The 26,245-nt window shown below is 38.3% G+C and overlaps 1 protein-coding gene across 2 annotated transcripts in view; it reads left to right on the forward strand.

The window, feature by feature from the left end:
- Positions 1-26,245, forward strand: part of bcl2l13 (BCL2 like 13) — an 87,153-nt gene that overhangs the window by 14,647 nt on the left and 46,261 nt on the right. For both annotated transcript variants that reach the window (XM_028807855.2, XM_028807846.2), the window contains exons 3-5: positions 12,330-12,416; positions 12,729-12,885; positions 17,716-17,785. In XM_028807855.2, the coding sequence (XP_028663688.1) occupies positions 12,330-12,416; positions 12,729-12,885; positions 17,716-17,785 (314 nt within the window). The remainder of the gene's footprint in view (positions 1-12,329; positions 12,417-12,728; positions 12,886-17,715; positions 17,786-26,245) is intronic.

The following is a 26,245-nucleotide window of genomic DNA, read 5'->3' on the forward strand; positions in this document are numbered from 1 at the left end:
CACTAGATAGTGCAAAGTGGAACTTATCCATCACCTGACCCTTCATCAGCACCAGTGACCTAGACATGCTTGGTTTGAAGCTCATCCTTGCCCATTTGATAAGTTTATGTAGGCCTTGGAGGATCCATCTTGCGCTGGGACTGATGTTGTGGTGATGACAACCATGTTTTTGGCTAGGGCAGACAGGGTGACTGAAATGGTACGACCTGTTATTATCCCCTTCTCTAGTCTATGCAAATCTGATGTCATAGATGCGGAAGTGAACCTTAGCCTGAAATTATTATAATAATCCAGGATACTTCCCATACTTCCCATGGGCTCACCACCTATGGGAGGGGCCAAGGAGGTCGGGTGCATTTGAGTTGGGTGGTGGCCGAAGGCAGGGACCTTGGCGGTCCGATCCTCGGCTACAGAAGCTGGCTCTTGGGACGTGGAATGTCACCTTTCTGAAGGGGAAGGAGTCTGAGCTAGTGCGCGAGGTAGAGAGGTTCCGGCTAGATATAGTTGGACTCTGGAACCAATCTCCTTGAGAGGGGCTGGACTCTCTACCACTCTGGAGTTGCCCCCGGTGAGAGGCACCGAGCGGGTGTGGGTATACTTATTGCCTCCCGACTTGGAGCCTGTTCATTGGGGTTTACCCCGGTGGACGAGAGGGTAGCCTCCCTCCACCTTCGTATGCGCCAAACAGCAGTTTGGAATACCCATCCTTTTTGGAGTCCCTGGAGTGGGTGCTAGAGGGCATACCTTCTGGGGACTCCCTCGTTCTGCTGGGAGACTTCAATGCTCACATGGGCAATGACAGTGAGACCTGGAAGGGCGTGATTGGGAAGAATGGCCCCCCCGATCTGAACCCGAGCGGTGTTTTGTTATTGGACTTCTGTACTCGTCATGGATTGTCCATAACGAACACCATGTTCAAGCATAGGGGTGTTCATATGTGCACTTGGCATCGACTTTGTGGTCGTGTCGTCGGACTTGCAGCCACATGTCTTGGATACTTGGGTGAAGAGAGGGGCGGAGCTGTCAACTGATCACCACCTGGTGGTGAATTTGCTTCGATGGTGGGGGAGGATGCCGGTCAGGCCTGGTAGGCCCAAATGTGTTGTGAGGGTCTGCTGGGAACGTCTGGCAGAGCCCCCTGTCAGAAGTAGCTTCAACTCCTACCTCTGGCAGAACTTTGACCACATCCCGAGGGAGGTGGGGGACATTGAGTCCGAATGGGCCATGTTCCATTCCTCTGTTGTTGAGGCAGCTGACCAGAGCTGTGGCCGTAAGGTGGTCGGTGCCTGTCGTGGCGGCAATCCCCGAACCCGTTGGTGGACACCGGTGGTAAGGGATGCCGTCAAGCTGAAGAAAGAGTCCTACAGGACCCTTTTGTCCTGTGGGACTCTGGAGGCAGCTGATAGGTACCGGCAGGCCAAGCGGAATGCGGCTTTGGTGGTTGCTGAGGCAAAAACTCGGGCGTGGGAGGAGTTTGGGGAGGCCATGGAGAACGACTTTCGGACGGCTTCAAGGAGATTCTGGTCCACCATCCGGCATCTCAGGAAGGGGAAGCAGTGCAGTGTCAACACTGTATATGGTGGGGATGGTGCGCTGCTGACCTCGACTCGGGATGTTGTGGGTCAGTGGCGGGAGTACTTCAAAGACCTCCTCAATCAGATGAACAAATGAAAATTTATTGGAGAACATTACAAACTCAGCCCCATGCATCAATAATCTTTACCTACCTTGTGCAAAAGCTAATCCCAGTGTATGCACTACGATGTCTTTGGCTACTAAAACCACTGCTGGATTTGTGGAGTCATTTCAAAGAAGATATTAGTTGTACAGTAATGCCTCGCGCTTCGACTTTCGCGGCTTCACGCTATCGCGAATGTTACATGTAAGCATATTTAAATATATATCGCGGATTTTTTTGCTGGTTCGCGGATTTCTGCGACAATGGGTCTTTTAATTTCTGGTACATGCTTCCTCAGTTGGTTTGCCCAGTTGATTTCATACAAGGGACGCTATTGGCAGATGGCTGAGAAGCTACCCAACCAGAGCGCGTATTACCTATTAAATAAAACTCCTCAAATATATTGTGAGCACGGGGGCTGTTCGAAACCCCTAGAAGATACGGCCGCTCCTCAAAAAACACTGAAAGATTACCTTCACATTGCTCTCTTCCTTGCTGGGCTTAAATGTGGCTGCTTTGTCAAGCAATATGCTTCCTGCATGGTGCTTCGCATACTTAAAAGATCAAACAGCACATATTGATTTTTGATTGTTTGCCTTTCTCTCTCTCGCTCTCTCTCTCTTGCTCTGACATTCTCTGCTCCTGACGGAGGGGGTGTGAGCAGGGGGGCTGTTCGCACCCCTAGACGATACGGACGCTCATCTAAAAATGCTGAAAGATTATCTTCACTTTGCTCCCTTTCTTGCAGCTGGTTTGTCAAGCGATATGCTTCCTGCATGGTGCTTCGCATACTTAAAAGCTCGAACGGCACGTATTGATTTTTGATTGTTTGTTTTTCTCTGTCTCTCTCACTCTCTCTGACATTCTCTGCTCCTGACGGAGGGGGTGTGAGCAGGGGGGCTGTTCGCACCACTAGACGATACGGATGCTCCTCTAAAAAATTGTTGAAAGACTACCTTTACATTGCTCCCTTCCTAGCAGCTGCGTTGTCCGGCGGTGCTTCGTATATTTAAAAGCCCAAACAGCCCTATTGATTTCTGATTGTTTGCTTTTATCTCTCTCTCTCTCTCTCTGACATTCTCTGCTCCTGACGCGCACTCCTTTGAAGAGGAAGATATGTTTGCATTCTTTTAATTGTGAGATGGAACTGTCATCTCTGTCTTGTCATGGAGCACAGTTTAAACTTTTGAAAAAGAGACAAATGTTTGTTTGCAGTGTTTGAATAAAGTTCCTGTCTCTCTACAACCTCCTGTGTTTCTGTGCAAATCTGTGACCCAAGCATGACAATATAAAAATAACCATATAAACATATGGTTTCTACTTCGCGGATTTTCACCTTTCGCGGGGAGTTCTGGAACGCAACCCCCGCAATCGAGGAGGGATTACTGTATTTGATTTGTATCCCTTTTTTCATCATGCAACATAGTTCTTCATAATAAATACTGGGAAATGCACACTTACTTGGCATGTGTAATGTTTCAAAATGGTTATTCTCAGATGATGCAAATAGTTATCTTTACCTACTTGGACAACTTGTACTGGGAACATAGGGATAACCACTGGAAAGGAACTGAGGACTCAGGATGCTTCAAAGAGTGTTCTGCTTCCCTTTTCAGTAGGGGACTAGAATTGTGTCATGAAGAACATATTCTAAATCTGGTGGTCAGATTTCAAGGGAGCTAACTCTGCCCAGGAAGGTCAAGAGCAAATGTGGAAGGACTGCCTTCTCTGGCTATATGTTCCATGCACAGGAACATAAAAGCAGTCTGAAGAGGAGCAATGGCAGTTTGTCTTTCTTCATTATATAGGAAATAACTCTGTCTTGAAGGCTGCTCCAGGCATTTAACAAGAAAGCAAAACTGCTTGATATGCAATTGATTAATAGATAAGCCCACCATTGTTAGTTGTAGATTAAGAAAAGAAAATGGAGCCTTAATTTCATTGTGGTATAAATTTGTGTCTGGTCTTGGGTCAGGCATCTTGGTTTGTCAAGTGCCCATAGCAGTCACACAATAAACATGCAGTAAGTATTTTCATGTAAATATGCAGTTATTCTATGTATTTTTATTCTTATTATATTTTTTTGGGTGTGGTATAATTAAGTATATTTTTACAGTATATTTTTACAAGTTACTGTATGTTGTGTGAGTTTGCTCAATGGTGGACTGGGACCACAATTGTCCACAACACCCTGCCGCTGCTCTCAAGTGCTCTCAGGATAGGCTCTGGCTTTTAATGGTTTTGATAAGCAAGTAGGATGGACGGGTTTATGCCATTGCATTTTAAGTAACAGAGGTCATCACAAATACAGTATACTTTTTGTCAAAGCCACCCTTGCCTTAAAACATTTTCCCATACCATGATAGCTGTACAAATGCTGGGACCAATTGACTCTTGGCAGCAACCCCAGAAGTTACTGTGGGTACATAAACTCAAAAACTTTTTTATTTCTTCCAAAATATATGTAGAAAGGATTGGCAAACTGTCAAGATAACAAGAGTGTTAATTGACTGTGCCATGGCCCAGGACATTATCCATATTGTCATTCCTGGATCTGAGGTTCACCTGTTGAACAGAGCCTCCATTCCAGGACCCTGGCATATGGTTTTCCATGAAGTATGAAGGAACAAGTACATTAGAGGGTCAGTTCAGGTTGGACGGTTTGGAGACAAAGCCAGAGAGGCAAGATTGCTTTGGTTTGGGCATGTGCAGAGGAGAGATGCATGGTATATTTGGAGAAGAATGCTAGGGATGGAGCTGCTAGGCAAGTGGAAAAGAGGAAGGCCTAAGAAGAGGTTTATGGATGTGGTGAGAGAGGACATGCAGATGATGGGTGTGACAGATCAAGATGCAGAGGACATACCATTTTATCCTTCTATTATAATGCATAGAATTAGTTCACTTAGGGCAGATCCATTCACTAGCATGCCATTATTACCAGTTTGGGTCTTCTGGGTCTATCCAGCAGATGCTGTGCTAAATCTGAGTAGGCTTAGTTACTAGTAAGTTGACTGGTGACTTTAGAATGAATGAGTGTTGAGGTTTCCAAGAGTGCACACTGAAAAAGACTGATGTTCTGGCTAGGATTGTTTTCTGTTTTTATCTAACACTGCTGGGATAGCCTTCAGTTTAATATGATACCCTAATGGACTAAGAATGTTAAAAAAAATGGATGAAAAAATAGATTGTTGTTCCTTCAACTTATGTTGGGTATCTGTTGGCAAAGTGTTTTATGATGAGCAGGACAACAATGTGACACAAATAAGTGCACAGGAAGATGACTAATTTAGCATATGTGTCTGACTAAAATATGACCAGACTTGAACGTCTTGGAAAATGTGTTGATGTAGTAACTTGAATAATAACATAATGCTCTCTTGGTTTAGGAAAAAAGAAATTTATGAACATTTTTTGAATGATCCATTCATTTATTACCTTTATTTAATAATGTATTGCTTTGAAAATTTAAACATTTGGCTGTGCCAAACTCCAACTTCCCTGTGGGAATCTGAGGCACAGCTGCAACCCAGGGGGGCTCCCATCTAGCACTCTGGAGGAGGTAGTGCCCTGTGCAAGTGTGCTCCACCTGTCCTCCCATTAAGAAGGTGTCCCAGCTTGGAAAAGGCCCCAGCCATCTGTCACAAAATTTGAGTATTTGTGGTAAAGGTTTATTTTTTATAAATCTTATAGGTTTGTCAGATTGTTATTGTCACATGTACAGAGTAAAGTTATATTCTGCTTTGCACGCAGTAATGCTGGCATTAACTCCATTTTTTTTTACTTTGCAATTGGCTTAGCAGGATAACAAATCAATGAATAAGTGAATGAATAGTAAAGTAAAATAAATATTGTTCTGTTCTCCTTTACTTCCTTCTAAGTACAGAACCCTTGTAGATATAATGTAAAATAAGGAATGCTTGTAATGGAGGTGGGGGAGTGGCATTTAAGCTCCATTCTATATTTCATTGTTACTGCCTTCATGTGAACAGAAATATGATCCACATCTCTGTTTCATACCACCAAACCTGTATTATGTTGGCATTTCTAGTCTGATATTATTAATACTGTATATTGAATGTAGTTAATGTTTTTGATGAGTCACATCATGTGTAAAACATTTTTATTGAAAAAATATTCCTAGGTCACAGGATTTGAATATTCCATATAAAATATTTAGTGAAAATGATATTTTTTCCTGTTATATAAATGTAAAGAATGCAATATAGGGATCTTTTAAGAAATTATTTTTTGATACTGTAGAACAGCTTATTCAAACTTGTGGACCAGATGTTTTAAAAAAAAAAAAAAAAACACTTTTCAAGATGTTAAGGAAATCATGTTTCTTGCCCAGTGCATACAAGCATTTTGATTTCCAACATTAAAGAGTTTTTATGGTATGATATAGACCATTTAACTAAATAAGGATATTGCAAATATCCATAATTTCCTAACCTCATTGCCTTCACTCAGCCTTTGCTATGACATTTGAGGCCAAAATAGCTATTTAATGCTTATTCATGTAATAAAAGCCTTGTCTGTATTCTTTTCCCTAAGGGAATGGTAGACTTCCAAGAATGCTGGATTACTTCAGGTTTTCATTTTTTTATGTAGTAGTTTTCAATTGTAATAAGTAAGCACAAGTTATCTATGACTGTACATCTGAACATTTTATATAAAATATATTTTAAAGTTTTATCTTTAATTATGCTTATTTATAAACTTTTTAAAAAATGTTTTAATACACCTGTGCACCTATGTCATGAATATTTAAATACTGTTTTTCAAGTGTTAAGTATTCTATTTTACAACTGCTTGCTATGTGGTTATTGCGTAGGATGTGCAGATATTTTAGACAATTACTGTAAATTATAAGGCCTATTTTCATTGGGGAAAAATAATGTAAAACATCAGTGGGTTTTTAATGTTTAAAAAAAAAAGTTTACTTTCTGTAGGTTTACATTCATAAATAATTTTAATTATGATTTTCACAACGTAAGTCAATACTGGCTAACATCCTTGATCTATGCTTGAATTGTGACGATTGCTTTTTCTCATTTTGTCAAAGAACATTGACTAAGATGCTGTGTTTTTCATTTAAGCGAATGTTAAACACTTGATATATATCTTTCAAAACCACTATCTGCAACAGAGTGTTATAGATGCACATGATTGCAAAGTAGCAAATTTATCATTAGACATATTTACTTTACAGTAAAGTAAGAAACTTTACAAGTATGTCATGTTAACCTGGCAGAGCTAAAACAATAAAAAGTAAATATTGGGGGACCAGCTTTAAACAGAACCATTCTGAAGTGCAATTTCTGTTGTAATCTAATAAGTCATATAACATACTTAAGATTTCAGAGTAATGGTTATTTTCATAAGCCTTCATTGTATGCCATCTTGTGGCAGTTATCTTCATCAGAAAATACTGGTTACGAAGCAATATTTTAAAGTTGTGTGTAAATAAACAAACACCAAATGTTTATTACTATTGCTTTTTGTAATTTTTTTTATGCACAAAAATACCTTTCACATTGCAATATGGTTATTAACTATATAATTTGTCACCAGTTAAAATGAGTAAAATGAGATTTTAGTGGAGTTAATGGTGCATTTGTTCTTCAGAAAATATTGTACTGCTTTATTGCTGATTGCAATCCTTTATATACTGTGGCAGGTGTCCATGCCCAGCCGGGACACCCCTGCACACTATTTTCAGGGGGAGCAGCCCTGAGCAGTGCAATACCTCCCCCTGGACGCTAGATGGCCGCCCCCCTGGATTGGAGTGGTGCCTTGGTTTCCCACAGGGCTCCCTGGGAATTGGAGTTGGGTGCAGCCCTGTTGGGAAACCTGTTGGGTGCTATATTTGGGACTCCTCTGAGCCCGTGTTGGCAGCCTATTCATCACACTTGGAAGTGCAGCTGGAACTCGGTGATCAAGCACCTGGAGCACTTCCGGGTGAACTATAAAAGGAGCCAGCGACCACCACTCAGCGGCCAGAGTCAGGTGGAGGAGGACAAGGTTGCTTGGGAGGAGTGGTGGAGGAAGAGGAAAGTGTGTTGACTTGTGTGCTTAGTATATTGTGTTTTGGGACTGTGTTGTGGCTGGAGTGATTACTGGGAAGACGTGCCGTCCAGCTGAAGAAAAATAAAGTCTTTAGTGTGTTTTACACGTGCCTCAGTGCGAGTCTGTGCCAAGTCGGGCGCAATATAGCGTCTTATTCACAATACTAATAAGCTGTTCGGAAGAATATGGACTCCATATACAAAAGAACAAAACTGGAATTTATTAAATTTTGTTTCATTTTGTTATTTTTATTGACTAAAGTGCTAACTTTGTAATATTGTTTAATGAAACAATTTAAATATGTGTACTAGTGATGTTTGTTGCATTTATGATAACATTGTTTAAAATACGGCTAATCAGCATTTTTCCAATTAAGTTTAAAGACAGAATTATGACTGTGAGTTCTTATTTTTTTCAGTAGCTGAAATAATTAGGAGACCATTTGCATGTAGCACATTTTATTAAATACCAGGTTAAAACAATTTGTGTTCTTGAGGTGAAACCTGTAAAATACAATGCATTGTTTATAAATTATTCTGATTATATATTTGAAAATGCAATTTTTAAACTGCAGTTTATAGTTGCCAGCGAGTTTAATGGTTGTTTGTGTTAGTGCCATTTGTCTTCAGTTTTTCCCAATGCAATTAGAAAATCTTTTTTTCTGAAGCCCGCTATTATTGAACCTTGATAAATTAAGGATACTCGGATTCTGGGGCAGCACGGTAGCACAGTGGTAGCGCTGCTGCCTTGCAGTAAGGAGACCTGGATTCGCTTCCCAGGTTCTCCCTGCGTGGAGTTTGCATGTTCTCCCTGTGTCTGCGTGGGTTTCCTCCGGGTGCTCCGGTTTCCTCCCACAGTCCAAAGACATTCAGGTTAGGTGCATTGGTGATCCTAAATTGTCCCTGGCGTGTGCTTGGGGTGTGTGTGTGTGCGTGTGCCTTGCGGTGGGCTGGCGCCCTGCCCGGGGATTTGTTCCTGCCTTGTGCCCTGTGTTGGCTGGGATTGGCTCCAGCAGATATCCGTGACCCTGTGTTAGGATATAGCGGGTTGGACAATGACTGACTGACTGACTCAGATTCTTTTATGAACGAACTGAAACACCCTCTTGGACCACATTTTTTATTTTAAAATGTGATTTAGGCATTGAGAGTATAAATGGATAGAATAAAGATACAATGTTTACAGATTACTTTTTATGAACCATAAATGAACAGAAGAAAAACAGTTTATAAGTGTCTGAATACTCAAGGCAATTGGCATATTCCTTTGTGACCATAAAAGAGATTTTAGCTTACAGAACAATTTCTTCAAAAGATAAAAATTAGATTTACCACTTATGAAGTGGAGGAAGAAAGGAACGATTAAAAGAGAAAATGCAGAAGAAAAACAGTCACTAGCACTCTTTCTTCTATATTAAAGTATTTTTTCAAGTTCATCAGTGCTAAAGAAAACAAAAGCTTAGTTGATAAACTGTCAGGTTCAGGTTAATAAAGAGAATTTGGCATGTTGAAATTAAATATGTACAGTATATATCAGTGTGTGTGTGCTTGTTTTATATATACATTTATATATCTTAATTATGCAAGGGCGTGCTTAAATATTGCTTACATTTTTTTTCTTTTAAGTAAGTTTTCTGTACAACCTGAGGACAATGAGGGAGTGACCTATTAAGAAATTTTCTCCACAGGAGTCACCACTTTTCAATTAAAAGCGCTTATCATATGCTTGAATAACATTAACACTGTAAGATGTACAAATCGTACATGTATTATTTGCTTCCATATGAAGAATATGAATATTGATTGAATTTTCAGCATGTACATCTTCATCGTTCATACAAACAATGTGAATGAAAGGAGTGTAAACACCATTTATTCTCATTCCATACCCACTTTGAGAGAGGTTAGGAGCACACGCTGATACAACGCATTGCTGCACCCACCACACAACAGACCAACACGGAATACCGGATTAGAACCCGAGTGCAGCTATGCAACGGGTGACACCTCAGCATGGACGATTGTGAGATTTTTTATGGTGGCCGGAGTGCCAATTCTGCCAGCAACCCCCAACCCTGCAGGTTGAAGGGCCTACATGCAGGGCTGGATGCAGATTAACATCCATACCCAGGACAGAGCAATTGTAGGTTAAGGGCCTTGCTCAAGGGCCCAACCAAGTAGAGTCAATTTTTGGCGTTTACGGGATTTGAACCGGCAACCTTCCAATTGCCAGTGCAAATCCTTACCTCAGAGCCACCACTCTGCCCCTACCCCATACCCACTTTGCTGCTCTAAATTTTTATTAGTTGTTTTATTAGTAGTAAGGCTCAACTAGTCCAATTACGGATGAATAAAGTTATGATTTGAAGGATAAGTTTGGTATTTTTCAAGTCAAAGTTATTTCTTCACAATAATGGTATATATTAATTTGCAATATGAAACTGCATTCTAAAGTAAAGTATATTTTATTTAAAAAAAAGCCCACTCTTTATGGGTATTGGGGTCCTATTTTGAAAAAAGCCTCTCCCTTCATTCATTGGTCAGGAGTCTTGTCTTCATTTCAGAAACACAGAATTATGAGAATGTGCCTTTCCTGTTTACTATGAATGCTCCCTTTCCCAGTAGTGACTGCTAATAATAGAATGCTTTTTTTGCTAACATTTTTGCACATTTTGAACATAACTGGATAGACATGTGGATTATGTGACATGAATAACCATTCAATTCTATTTTATCATAAATATATTTATCATCTTCTGCAAGAATGCATGAGATTAAAAATAACTCCTGAAGTTATCCTGAACTGCAAAAATGGGTTAATCTGGATCATTCTGTAAATTTTGTTAGCTGGTTTGTTAAGTGTTTTAGTCACAACTTTATAAGGAAAAAGTGCTCCCACACTTTTATTCTCTGATAAAAGAGGCAGTATTTGACCCTCTTAAACAATAAAGGTTAATCTTAGCTCAAGAGAGATTGATTTAGTCATGTTTTTTCATTGTACTACTACTGTAGTAGTACTACTGTAAGATGACCAGAGGAGTTGGAATTTTATTTCATAAAATTGTATCCATTGCCACTAAAATACGATTGGACCTTGAAAAATGCTACATTATCATGGCAGGGAAATTGACTTAATGTATATGCAGCAGTACCAACAATAAAGAATTAATGGCAAAGACACTTGCATTAATTCCAAATATGAGCACTTCCAGGCTCATAATCACAACAAAGTTTTTAATTGTATAATGAACTTTATTCTTGATAGGTCTTTACAAATTGCAACTGCAATGTCCAGAACTTTGGTAGTTATCTCATAGTTTGTCAATGATTCTAACCTTTCTAACCAGTGGATATGTTTATGCTCATAAGTGAGACAATATTCTCACAAGTGCATTATTTTTATCATGGATAATGTACATGTTTTATTGATAATAGTTTAATACCTTAATAAACACTGAGGGACCAAACATGTAGTCAACATTTAGGTCATGCTATAAACAACCTTATGACTTTGTTAACTGCACATAATAATGATTCAATACATCTCTGACAAAGTAATTTATCGGCAAAATTCCAGTCTTGCTCTCTGTCATGGTGTGACACAGCCAACAATTTTAGCTGCAGAATTCTCCATCAAATACTTTTTTCAAAAATGTTATGTTTTAGAAGTTTTAAATGCAATTAGTTATAGACTTTAGACAACCAACAACTAACAATAGGATATCAATCAATGCCATTTTTACATCACTTGAAATGGCATATTCAGTCTTTGAAAAGTATTGACTCCCCACATGCCTATTTGGGCTATGTTTTAAATACATGATATTGTAATCTGAATTCTGTTATTACCATTATTTTTTAATATGTCTCATTGTTACAAATAATTTAATAGATAAAAATGTCATAACTGACCCTGATGTAAATAAAAAAATTAATCCTCCTACCTGCAAATCAGTTAAATACGTTTTTTGCTTACTGATTCAGTCTTATATCAGTGGTATTAAAAAAAAATATATTAAATTGGCCAAGGCAAATTGAGAAGCTGACTTTATTAATGCGAATGCGGGCAGTGAGATGGCTAATACACTGAACTTTAAGCCACAAAGCTACTTGTTCAATTCCCATCTTTGCTTCACTGTTTGATTCTGAGCAAGTCACTTAACCTGCCCATAATTCTTATTGTATACCTTGGATAAAGGCATTAGCAGAATAAATAATAATAACAATATTAATAAAAGTGTAATAACTGCTTGGGGAAGATAAAATACAGTAATAACACTAAATTTATTAAATTATATATATATATATTTGTATTCTCACCATGGACTTGTCTGATTTAGTAAATAATATGAAAATTATAAAATACCATTATTTATGTATGAAAAAATAAATAACCAGACTGAATGACATTTTAGAGACTTTAAATTTACTATAAACCTTTTAACCAAAAACCAAGTCAATTTCTAGGGTCTAGAGTATAATCAAAACTTTCCCCTGGTCCTAACATAGAAAAGAATTGTAAAGAATCTATAAATTACGTGTGTTTTCTGAGCTTAAATAAATTTCTAACCTTATCTCCACAGGTGTTCAAATAGAGAAAGAAATTGCCACTAAAGTAAAAGCAGATGTTGAGGAGGAGCTGAAACTTCTTGAAGAAGAAATTTCAAAAGGTGAGCTTTAAGTGAAGAAAAAAATCTTGATTGCTATTAAATGTCTAAAGCTTTTGTGATTCATTCTAACATTATTTCATGAAGACTTAATTTATGAGCAAATACATTAAATAACATTAGGCTTCTGTTTTTTTTATCATTAATTGTTTTCTAGATCTTTCCATTGAAACTCTTTTCTGTCAATCCTTTTCAGCTCTGAGCCAGTTTAAGAAAATTTGTGCATTCAGTTCAGTTTAAATATTTTATAATGTTATTTTCACTCTTATGTATTTAACAACAGATGTCACTAATGTGCATTTTTAAACTCTGAAGCTTTTACTAGCACAGGCTTTGACTGCCACACATCTCCAGTGTTTAACCCTGCCAACCCAGAGAGCTCCATTGAGGACTGCCTAGCTCACCTTGGTGGAAAGGTCTGTCAGGAGATGTCAGTACATCTACATGCTGCTAAGCAGACCCTTCTCAGTTTGTGAGTAGCTTTCATGTAAATCTAAACATTAAATATTGAAAAGAAAGGTATAAAATAACTATGATGACTGCTGAATCAAAGATGAAATTTCATTGTATATATTTTATATATATATTATACACAGGGTGAGCCATAAGTTTCCATACATAGGAAAAATAAACATTTATTTATGAAAAACTATTTTTATTTACTGTATATAATATGCTCTACATGACTGCCATTGTTTTGAAAACACATTTCAATATGTGTCCGCCACTACTGATGAACACATATTAGCACAGCTGGAGTTATGCTTGTAATGGCGTTGGTGATAACGTTCCCTGTTCCCTAAGATGATTTATGTTTTGTGTGTGATGTTCGTTCCATGTTTTCTGTTAAATTTGATTGAAACCATGCGACTGTTTCCTGACCTGGCCATCAGTATGATTTCAATTCGTTGCTGTTTATTCAAACGCATTTTTTAGGGTATCTGAAATATAAAAAATAAAATGTTAAAAATCATATGTATGGAAACTTATGGCCCACCCTCTCTGTGTGTGTGTGTGTGTGTGTGTGTGTGTGTGTGTGTGTGTGTGTGTGTGTATATATATATATATATATATATATACAGTGGATACAGAAAGTATTCAGACCCCCTTCAATTTTTCACTCTTTGTCATATTGCAGCCATTTGCTAAAATCATTTAAATTAATTTTTTCCCTCATTAATGTACACACAGCACCCCATATTGACAGACAAAAAAAAGAATTTTTGAAATTGTTGCAGATTTAAAAAGAAAAACTGAAATATCACATGGTCCTAAGTATTCAGACCCTTTGCTGTGACACTCATATATTTAACTCAGGTGCTTTCCATTTCTTCTGATCATCCTTGAGATCACCTTCATTTGAGTCCAGCTGTGTTTGATTATACCGATTGGACTTGATTAGGAAAGCCACACACCTGTCTATATAAGACCTTACAGCTCACAATGCATGTCAGAGCAAATGAGAATCATGAGGTCAAAGGAACTGCCTGAAGAGCTCAGAGACAGAATTGTGGCAAAGCACGGATCTGGCCAAGGTTACAAAAAAATTTCTGCTGCACTTAAGGTTCCCAAGAGCACAGTGGCCTCCATAATCCTTAAATGGAAGACGTTTGGGATGACCAGAACCCTTCCTAGAGCTGGCTGTCCGGCCAAGCTGAGCTACCGGGGGAGAAGAGCCTTGGTGAGAGAGGTAAAGAAGAACCCAAAGATCACTTTGGCTGAGCTCCAGAGATGCAGTCAGGAGATGGGAGAAAGTTGTAGAAAGTCAACCATCACTGCAGCCCTCCACCAGTCAGGGCTTTATGACAGAGTGTCCTGTCGGAAAGATCTCCTCAGTGCAAGACACATGACAGCCCGCATGGAGTTTGCTAAAAGACACCTGAAGGACTCTGAGATGGTGAGAAATAAGATTCTCTGGTCTGATGAGACCAAGATAGAACTTTTTGGCCTTAATTCTAAGCGGTATGTGTGGAGACAACCAGGCACTACTCATCACTTGTCCAATACAGTCCCCACAGTGAAGCATGGCAGTGGCAGCATCATGCTGTGGGGTTGTTTTTCAGCTGCAGGGACAGGACGACTGGTTGCAATCGAGGGAAAGATGAATGCGGCCAAGTACAGGGATATCCTGGACAAAAACCTTCTCCAGAGTGCTCAGAGGACCTCAGACTGGGCCGAAGGTTTACCTTCCAACAAGACAATGACCCTAAGCACACAGCTAAAATAACGAAGGAGTGGCTTCACAACAACTCTGTGACTGTTCTTGAATGGCCCAGCCAGAGCCCTGACATAAACCCAATTGAGCATCTCTGGAGAGACCTAAAAATGGCTGTCCACCAACGTTTACCATCCAACCTGACAGAACCGGAGAGGATCTGCAAGGAGGAATGGCAGAGGATCCCCAAATCCAGGTGTGAAAAACTTGTTGCATCTTTCCCAAGAAGACTCATGGCTGTATTAGCTCAAAAGGGTGCTTCTACTAAATACTGAGCAAAGGGTCTGAATACTTAGGACCATGTGATATTTCAGTTTTTCTTTTTTAATAAATCTGCAACAATTTCAAAAATTCTTTTTTTTTTTTTCTGTCAATATGGGGTGCTGTATGTACATTAATGAGGGAAAAAATTAATTTAAATGATTTTAGCAAATGGCTGCAATATGACAAAGAGTGAAAAATTGAAGGGGGTCTAAATACTTTCCGTACCCACTGTATATATATTATATATAGATATATGTATATATTATATATAGATATATATATATATATATATAGATAAAGTATATATAAATATATACATACAGTGCATCCGGAAAGTATTCCCAGCGCATTACTTTTTCCACATTTTGTTATGTTACAGCCTTATTCCAAAATGGATTAAATTCATTTTTTTCGTCAGAATTCTACACACAACACCCCATAAAGACAACGTGAAAAAAAGTTTACTTGAGGTTTTTGCAAATTTATTAAAAATAAAAAAAACTGAGAAATCACATCACAATGTCTGTCCGCTTTTCACAAGAGAACTACTTAACGGATTTAGATTGGGTTTTTTTTCTATAATTTTCTTGAACATTCCAGTTGATTTTATGACTTCTGTCATCGCACTAAGTATCACAGTTCACTTACAGGAGCAACTTATTCTCACTAATACGAGACAGAGGCTGTCGGCCGAGGGGAGGGGGAAGTGTGACGTCAGGAGTGGGGAGCCGGGTGGGGCCCTCTTTACTTACACGCATGCCGGCATTCGAGTCGGTCTACCTGTCACTACATTTTGGAGCATACCATGCCTCTACTTAGCTAGCGATCCCTGTTTGTTTCTTGGTTTTTAAAGTTTGTCCTGTTTCACTACTACGCAGGTGGAGACGCGGGGGATAGCTACTAAATTATATATACATACAATATACAGTAATCCCTCCTCCATCACGGGGGTTGCGTTCCAGAGCCACCCGCGAAATAAGAAAATCCGCGAAGTAGAAACCATATGTTTATATGGTTATTTTTATATTGTCATGCTTGGGTCACAGATTTGCGCAGAAACACAGGAGGTTGTAGAGAGACAGGAACGTTATTCAAACACTGCAAACAAACATTTGTCTCTTTTTCAAAAGTTTAAACTGTGCTCCATGACAAGACAGAGATGACAGTTCTGTCTCACAATTAAAAGAATGCAAACATATCTTCCTCTTCAAAGGAGTGCGCATCAGGAGCACAGACTGTCCGAAAGACAGAGGAAAGCAAACAAATCAATAGGGCTGTTTGGCTTTTAAGTATGCAAAGCACCGCCGGTACAAAGCTGTTGAAGGCGGCAGCTCACACCCCCTCCGTCAGAAGCAGGGAGAGAGAGAGAGAGAGAGACAGAGAAAAACAAACAGTCAAAAATCAATACGTGCCCTTCGAGCTTTTAAGTATGCGAAGCACCGTGCAGCATGTCGCTTCAGGAAGCAGCTGCACAGAAGATAGCAACGTGAAGATAATCTTTCAGCATTTTTAGACGAGCGTCCGTATCGTCTAGGTGTGCGAACAGCCCCCCTGCTCACACCCCCTACGTCAGGATCAGAGAAAGTCAGCGCAAGAGAGAGAGAGAGAAAAGTAAGTTGGGTAGCTTCTCAGCCATCTGCCAATAGCATCCCTTGTATGAAATCAACTGGGCAAACCAACTGAGGAAGCATGTACCAGAAATTAAAAGACCCATTGTCCTCAGAAATCAGCAAACCAGCAAAAAATCCGCGATATATATTTAAATATGCTTACATATAAAATCCGCGATAGAGTGAAGCCGCGAAAGGCGAAGCGCGATATAGCGAGGGATCACTGTATTCTTTTCTTTTTTCATTTTCTTGTAATGTTTTTCCAAAATGCTGCACGGTGACAGTTAGCATCTCAATTTTATAAGCTTTTCCATGGACTTGTTTTAATTAAATACTCCTGTTCTAGAAAACATTTTTTCATGCCTAATTCAAATAATTTATTTGTTAAAGGGATTTGTTACAAATGTAGCATTTATTTAATTCTTATATTTGTTCTTATGAATAAGTTTAAAATTTTGTGAGTTCTGTACCTTTTTAATATACAATTTATACTCCTTTTTTTTAATGTTTTTAAAATGTTTTACGCTATAAAATAAAAAAATCTTAATTTTCAAAATTAATCGCAGATCACAGTAAAGCTTGAGAAAAATGAAATGTTCCTGACTAATGTCATAGTAGTTGTACTTCTAATTTCTATATATTTGCTACAAAGAGAGTGCAAAACTTACATCTTCTAGGTAGTAATTGGTGAAGATTATTTTAATTGTTAATTATATTTTTCACATTTTTAGTATTAAAATGAGCACTAAACTTGCAATTTAAATTAATTTCTCACAGAATTTCATTTCTGTTCTGTGCAGCATCTACTTTGTTATTTATTATAAAATTACATTACAAAGAATAAAACACAAATTGACTACATCCCATACATTTACGTTTTATATGCCCATTTTGTTTGTGGTCCAGTTTGATTTATTTGAGACAATTATAAGAGTTATTAATATATATAATTTTAAATGTGTGAATATTCATTTTTGTATGTATGCATATCCTGTTTTAATCTTTCAACAAGAGAGTTGTATTCTCATTTTACAGATCATATATGACCATTAAGATACAAAAAGTAATACAGGCATGTTAACATTTATTTCATGCCCTTATTTCTTCACACTGATTTTAGATTTACTTTGCATTTAATTTAGGTTGCAAACATAACTTGTAAAATCTGTTTGTAAAAATGTTAATTTTTTTTCTCACATTCTCACTATTTCAGGCCTTTGGATTATGCAAAGTTTAAAGAAACTGTTCAGGGGCTATCCTCTCATTCTCAGGGCTGGAATAAGGTCTGTAAATCACCCCCAATTGATTTTATGTTACAGTTTTCTAATTTCTTGTAATTACCAAGAAAGTGAAAGTGAGGTATTTTGAAATAGTTTAGTTTTTTTTGTGAATGTATTTTTACTGAGTAATTATCACATTTGATGTCTTTTAAGTAAAATTCAAATCCTGCAGGGCCTTTGCTCTTGATAAATCGTGTCCGTAGGACTGACAACTGCCATCTACTATGGTACATTCAAAGGCAATTAAATCATTAATTTGCCCATTCTCCTCCATAGTTGCATGCTCACACAATCTGTTAACCACAACTTCTCCTTTAACTGATATTGTCCACTTGCAGTACACTAATAAATAAGCCATTTGTATTTTTAAATGTTAAGGGAATTGGGAGAAGTCATGAAGTCAAAACAACAATCCAAAGGTTGAAACCAATGTAAAGCTCAGTATGTTAATCAAAGATTGAAGTCAGGATGCAGTGTGAGATTTCATAGCCGAATCGAAAAGATTAAATAAGTCAAAGAGCAGAAGAAGAATTCAAAACTGGAATATACCAAAAAAAGTTATCAATAATGGTTTTTCGTAAGAAGAATCTGAAATCTCAGAGATTAGGGGGAGTGCACTCACTGACACAGACCTGGGCAAATGTGTTGGTACCCATGAAGCTAATTGAAAAGGTTCTGTATGCCTCCTGAAAAATGATTAAATGAAAATTAACTGTCCTATGTACACCTGCATGCCTTTGACAAGTAAAGCAAAGCAAATGTGAAAAGAGATAAAAGTATTGCTTGTTCCACGAAGATATTCTAAAATGGCCTGGACACATTTATTGGTACCCCTAGAAAAGATCATAAATAATTGGATTAAAGTGATTTTTTTCAAACTAGCTGAATCAGCTCCTGATTGAGCTGCCTTGTGGCCACATTAGAGGGAGGTTGGCTACAGTCCCTTAGACCTTGAGTGACTACTTTTCTCCATTAAAATAGGATGAATGACTGATTGCATGATTGGATACATGTGTGATACCAATTAAAGAAAACAGCTAGTTTGAAAAAAATCACTCTAATCCAATTATTAGAGCAGAGCAACAGTCAAAAAAATGGCAGCACCTATAAGAATGGTGCGGCAGGAGAAAGTAATTCATTTTCAACATTATTAAAACACTGATTTTAAAAAAACAAATACTATATAGCCAATTGATGCCTTGGTCTTGAAAACCTGTGAAACAATGTTCAAAAAATATAAAATGGCAAGGAAGAGTCAGAAAAAAAATTACCATAAGTTCTTGTCTATAAGCCGCGGCTTATCTAAGGAAAAAAGTTGTGAAAATGAAAAAATAGAATATCGGCTTATACATAAGTCCGGCTTATACAGTAATCCCTCCTCCATCGCGGGGGTTGCGTTCCAGAGCCACCCGCGAAATAAGAAAATCCGCAAAGTAGAAACCATATGTTTATATGGTTATTTTTATATTGTCATGCTTGGGTCACAGATTTGCGCAGAAACACAGGAGGTTGTAGAGAGACAGGAACGTTATTCAAACACTGCAAACAAACATTTGTCTCTTTTTCAAAAGTTTAAACTGTGCTCCATGACAAGACAGAGATGACAGTTCTGTCTCACAATTAAAAGAGTGCAAACATATCTTCCTCTTCAAAGGAGTGAAGCAAACAAATCAATATGTCTGTTTGGCTTTTAAGTATGCGAAGCACCGCGGCACAAAGCTGTTGAAGGCGGCAGCTCACACCCCCTCCGTCAGGAGCAGGAAGAGAGAGAGAGACAGAGTTTGTTTTTCAGTCAAAAATCAATACGTGCCCTTCGAACTTTTAAGTATGCGAAGCACTGTGCAGCATGTCTTTTCAGGAATCAGCTTTACAAAAGATAGCAACGTGAAGATAATCTTTCAGCATTTTTAGACGAGCGTCCGTATCGTCTAGGTGTGCAAATAGCCCCCCTGCTCAATCCCCATACGTCAGGATCACAGATAGTCAGCACAAGAGTGAGAGAAAAGTAAGCAATCTAGCTTCTCAGCCATCTGCCAATAGCGTCCCTTGTATGAAATCAACTGGGCAAACCAACTGAGGAAGCATGTACCAGAAATTAAAAGACCCATTGTCCGCAGAAATCCGCGAACCAGCAAAAAATCCGCGATATATATTTAAATATGCTTACATATAAAATCACAATTTAAATGACCGCTACGCGCGCGTGTTGACTCGGCGACGCCCAGAGCAGAAAGAACGCGCTCCGGCCGCTCCAACCGCGCCATGCGGGGAGTGAGAGAGACGCCAATATCTCACACTCTTTCCCCCCTTAAAGAAATTAAATGGGTGCGAGTGAGACCACTGACCTCCCTCCCTTCTATTAGTTATAGGTTATAGTACGTTCGGCTTATCCATGAGTCCGGCTTATCTATGATACGATTTTATTTTAAAAATTCGTATGATTTTTGGTCTCCGGCTTATACATGAGTCCGGCTTATAGACAAGAACATAGGGTATATAACGCAGTTTAGTATACAGTATATTTAAGAATCACTGTTTTTTTTTAACACAGTTGCAGGCTATTCAGGAGGTAAGAAGATTGTTTGACATTTTACAAGAACAATATTTTACTTAACTATTTATTAGATGAGATGACATCAGTTTTCATTACACAGGTTTAGAGTTGTAATGGGTATATGGATGTCATTTAATCCACAGTGTTATGATTTAGGCCTCAAAAACTCAAAAGAAGTTTCTGGCCCAAACACTGGATTTATGTCCAAGTGTCTGTTGATGGCGTTCTCATTTGATAGCCAAGATTCGGCCAACTCTCTGGCACTTTTACTACTGGCCTTAAATTTTACTTGTACATTGTCCCAGTTAAATGTATGTCCTGTTGATTTAATATGCGTGTAGATCAATGAAAGCGAGTCCTTTCTTCTGACGGCATTGCGATTCTTTTTGAAGTTTGTCCTATGTATACCGCTGAGCAAGAACTGCATGGAATGCTATAAACTGCGTTTCGTGTTTCTGCTGTTGATTTCTTGTTTTTAGCATTAAACAGGACAGTGCGCAGATTGTTCGTGGGTTTGTGTGCTATTCTGATGCCTGACTTGGCCAGGATGCGCGCTGTACCTTCAGACACCTTGTGGTGATAAGGGAGTGAGTGCCAGGTGGGGTGGGGGTTCTGATTCAATTCAATTGTTTGCTGAGTTATTTGGCGTCTTCTGTGTAAGCTCCGATTAATATATATATATATATTGCAAAATTTCTAAATGGAAAAATAAGGCAAGCAGGTTAGGTGGATTGGCAATTCTAAATTGGCCCTAGTGTATGCTTAGTGGGTGGGTGTATTTGTGTGTGTGTGTCCTGCGGTGGGTTGGCACCCTGCCCGGGATTGGTTCCTGCCTTGTGCCCTGTGTTGGCTGGGATTGGCTCCAGCAGACCCCAGTGACCCTGTGTTTGGATTCAGCGGGTTGGAAAATGGATGGATGGATGGTTGAATTCAAATTTTAGTAATATCAAAAAATGCAATAGGCAAGGATTCAAAGTTCCACAGTTCAAAAAAAATCAGAACATTTTAAAACAAAAATAAAAGATGCAACTAAACTAAAGGAATGTCCAAGTCCATAACATAAATTATAAAATCGATTAGGTTTGTGGATTCCCTTAAAGTCTGTAATTCAGTATTGTGGGGGTACCCGAAAATAAATTTATGGTAATATAAATCATTCAGTGCCCTTTATGGAGTTTACAAGAAAATATTGTAGCATCCAGCAGACAGCTGTTCATGGGCTGGATGGGAGCTAGATGCTTGAGTTGAACCATATCTTTTAAATCAGAAAGAGGTTGGTTTCCTTTCATAGGAAACAAATAAATGAGACCAATGTAGGTGTCAGTGCTTACCTGTATGAAGCATCATCTCAGTGATTATGAAGATTTTCACGTTGATTGCTGATATCTTGATACCTACAATATTCAGGTTTGGAATAAAGTAAGACTAAGTGCATCTTGTTCCGAGTATATATTTTTTGTTTTGAATGCATTCCTTGTATCCCATAGAAACTGAAAATGAATTCACTGGTCTCTTTAGGCTCTTAGAATATAGTGTTGCTGTTTATTGTTTTTCAATAAACAAGCTCATTATTATGATGTTATTGTGGTAGGAGATCAATCACCAGCATTCAGCAGGAGTACATGGGCCTGACAGGAGGAGGCCTGGATCAGCATACTTTTTAAAGGGAATTTGCATTCAGAGGGAAAGGACATAGGAGAGCTTTATTAGTCTTTCACACACAGTGTCTAAGTGTGCATGTGTCACAGAAAGTGTCCTATCTGTGTGATGTCGCTCAGAAGAACGAGGTAGTATGATTTTTTGTTTACAGATTGCATATCCTGGCATGATATAACTGATAGCATTCTCCATAGCTAACTTATGGTATATGTTCCATAGTACCTGAGTAAGATTTCTGTGATCAGCCAACACTGAAGCACTAACGGAAACTCCCCCTTTAAGCATGGAATATCTTGAACACTGTACTCCTTGTAAGTGTGCAAGAATAGGCAGAAACTATAAATTATAAATTGTAAATTTAGTGAATCTACTGAATGATATCATCTTGGTCCATAACAAGGGAAAACGTGGGTCTGGTGCAGTTGTGTTTACTTTAGTAATTTTTTAAGTCTTCTGGATATAGCGGTGATTCTAAATTGGCCCTAGTGTGTGCTTGGTGTGTGGGTGTGTTTGTGTGTGTCCTGCGGTGGGTTGGCACCCTGCCCAGGATTACTTCCTGCCTTGTGCCCTGTGTTGCTGGGATTGGTTCCAGCAGACCCCCATGACCCTGTGTTCGGATTCAGCGGGTTGGAAAATGGATGGATGGATGGATATAGCATTAAACTATTTACTGTATATGAAAGAAAGATTGCAGGAAGCTGAGGCCTGCTGTAGCACAATTGTCTCAAAGCAAGGACTAGCTCTGGGCAGGGCACCAGTCTACTGCAGGGAACATTATCACACACACTGACATTCACTGAAATCAAAAGAAATTAAGAGTTGCAAGTTTATCTAGTATACCAAAGCATTTGATCCAAAATAAAAAACTATACCCAGTATACAGCAGTTTCTAAACATAATTTTAAATAATTTAGCTGTTATAAAGAGAGGATGTTTATGTGTTTCTGTTTGACAGTTTAGGCACATCCTTTACTATGCACAACGAAGTACGGTAATTATACAAAATATCAAATAGGTACCCCGCACAGGGCGTCTTGCCTTGGTGTGGGGATAGACATGAACATCCCAAGACCAATGTTTGCTTTAAGCAGGTTCAAAACGTGCATGATTAGATTACTTCAGCTTAAATTACTTCACTATTCCCAGTGTAACGTTGATTGGTCAGACAGAAGCATTAGGTGGAGTGCAGAAACTATTTCTGGATACACATAGATTGTTTTGGCAGTAGTGCTGTGCAAGAACATTACCAGTCATGTGACCAGAAAACATTGCAAAATATTTTTTTCATGGTCAAAATGTGCCATATATACTCTTGCAAAATGTTTTGTGTGTGCTCAGAATGTAACATACTGTACATTTGAAAAATGTGTTGTGCTTGCATTCCAGGTTTTTGGTAGTAATCTAACTTCATAGTTTCACCCCATTCCCCTAAATTCTGTTTCTAGTGTTTACATGAACAACGCATCATTTGCAATTAGGACTCTCAGGCACTGCAGTCACTAGAGCCAGTTACCTGAGAGGACAAAATAAGTCTCTCACACACTTTAGGATAAGCTGTGGCATTAGTTAATAGTTTGTTGCTGTGTTCTATGGACCCTCTTTTATCTTTGATAAAAGATTATTTTGGAATTTATGGCATTTAAAATATAGATATTTAAGGATTTTGCATTCATCATTAATCACCATTTTCTAATTTATTTTCAGCTTTTGATTATTATTCTGGTTTAGCTATTATTTTAAATATTTAGTTTTTTTTTTATTTTTTAAGAAATTTGTGCGGAAAGTTTGAAATTTTTATTTAATGTGTTTAATAAAATATTCAGATTAATTAAGAATTGAGTTATAATAGGTTTTTTGGTAGCTTTGACCTTCCTGTTTTGGAATTATCATAACAAATGATGAAATGTTAGGGCTGTATCCTGTAATATCCTTTCTTCAATTTAAAATGTTCTCGTACCTCTATCATAAGTTTTGAAACAGGTTGATTTTACAGTTTTAAAAATAGTATATAAGAATAAATCAATACAAAAATAAATAACACAGATATACAATAATAAAGTATAGTCCTTGATTACAGTACTGTGCAAAAGTTTTAAGCAGGTGTGAAAAAATGCTGTAAACAAAGAATGCTTTCAAAAATGGAAGTGTTAATAATTTATTTTCATCAATCAACAAAATGCAGTGAATGAACAAAAAAGAAATCTAAATCAAATCAATATTTGGTGTGACCACCCTTTGCCTTCAAAACAGCATCAATTCTTCTAGGTACACTTGCACATAGTTTTTGAAGGAACTTGGCTGGTAGGTTGTTCCAAACATCTTGGAGAACTAACCACAGATCTTCTGTGGATGTAGGCTTCCTCACATCCTTCTGTCTCTTCATGTAATCCCAGACACACTCGATGATGTTGAGATCAGGGTTCTGTGGGGGGCCATACCATCACTTCCAGGACTTCTTGTTCTTCTTTACACTGAAGATAGTTCTTAATGACTTTGGCTGTATGTTTGGTGTCGTTGTCCTGCTGCAGAATAAATTTGGGGCCAATCATACACCTCCCTGATGGTATTGCATGATGGATAAGTATCTGCCTGTATTTCTCAGCATTGAGAACACCATTAATCCTGACCAAATCTCCAACTCCATTTGCAGAAATGCAGCCCCAAATGTTCAAGGAACCTCCACAATGCTTCACTGTTGCCTACAGACACTCATTATTGTACTGCTCTCCAGCCCTTCAACGAACAAATTGCCTTCTGCTACAGCCAAATTTCAAGTTTTGACTCATCAGTCCAGAGCACCTGCTGCCATTTTTCTGCACCCCAGTTCCTATGTTTTCGTGCATACTTGAGTCGCTTGGCCTTGTTTCCACGTCAGAGGTATGGCTTTTTGGCTGCAACTCTTCCATGAAGACCACTTCTGGCCAGACTTCTCCGGACAGTAGATGGGTGTACCTGGGTCCCACTGGTTTCTGCCAGTTCTGAGCTGATGGCACTGCTGGACATCTTCTGATTTCAAAGGGTAATAAGCTTGATGTGTCTTTCATCTGCTGCACTAAGTTTCCTTGGCCGACCACTGCGCCTACGATCCTCAACGTTGCCCGTTTCTTTGTGCTTCTTCAAAAGAGCTTGAACAGCACATCTTGAAACCCCAGTCTGCTTTGACATGTTTGTCTGGGAGAGACCTTGCTGATGCAGTATAACTACCTTGTGTCTTGTTGCTGTGCTCAATCTTGCTATGACATGAAACTGTCTTCAACAACCACACCTTGGTAGCAGAGTTTGGCTGTTCCTCGCCCAGTTTTAAGCCTCCTACACAACTGTTTCTGTTTCAGTTAACGACTGTGTTTCAACCTACATGTGACATTGATGATCATTAGCACCTGTTTGTTATAATTGGTTGATCATACACCTGACTATAATCCTACAAAATCCCTGACTTTGTGCAAGTGTACCTATAAGAATTGATGCTGGTTTGAAGGCAAAAGGTAGTAACACCAAATATTGATTTGATTTAGATTTTTCTTTTGTTCACTCACTTTGCATTTTGTAAATTGATAACAATAAACAATCATTATTTATATTTCTGAAAGCATTCTTTGTTTACAGCATTTTTTCACACCTGCCTAAAACTTTTGCACAGTACTGTATATATTTGTGATTATGATGATAAGTCAAATGCTATATTCAGATGGCCAGAGAGGACAGGAAAAATTAAAACTTCAGCTGGTGAAATGCTAGAGAAAAGAAAAAAAAACTATAAACTAAACTAAAAATAACTATAAAAACATAAATGTGCTTAAGTAGATCCTATTCTTTTTAAACTTTGTCCTAGAAGATTCAATGCAGAGGATCTTGTCAACAGTTGGAGTGTCCAGATTCATTCTAATGTCAAAGGCAGCTTTGATCAGATGGTAGTGGCTCTTCAGAAAATCAAAAAATAAAACAGTGAAAAATATTGGTTAATAATGACTGCAAATCCATGATGTATTTAATATTTCAATACTTATGTAATCTATTAGAAGCAGAACTAAAAATCAGCTGTGATAAAGTCATATTAAAAAAGTGTTTTTAGGCGATTTTTAAAATGATCCACAGTGTTAGACTGGCATATCTCTATTCGCAAAGTACTCTAGATGTTTGGTGCATAACAGCAAAAGTCTGCCTCACCATTTCTTTTATGCGTAGCAAACTTGTCTTCAAGGGTCTAATATTATGACTGGTAATATAAGGGGACAGACACTCCAAAATAA

Source organism: Erpetoichthys calabaricus, chromosome 1 (genome assembly GCF_900747795.2).
Source record: "Erpetoichthys calabaricus chromosome 1, fErpCal1.3, whole genome shotgun sequence".
In the NCBI taxonomy this organism is placed as follows: Eukaryota; Metazoa; Chordata; class Cladistia; order Polypteriformes; family Polypteridae; genus Erpetoichthys; species Erpetoichthys calabaricus.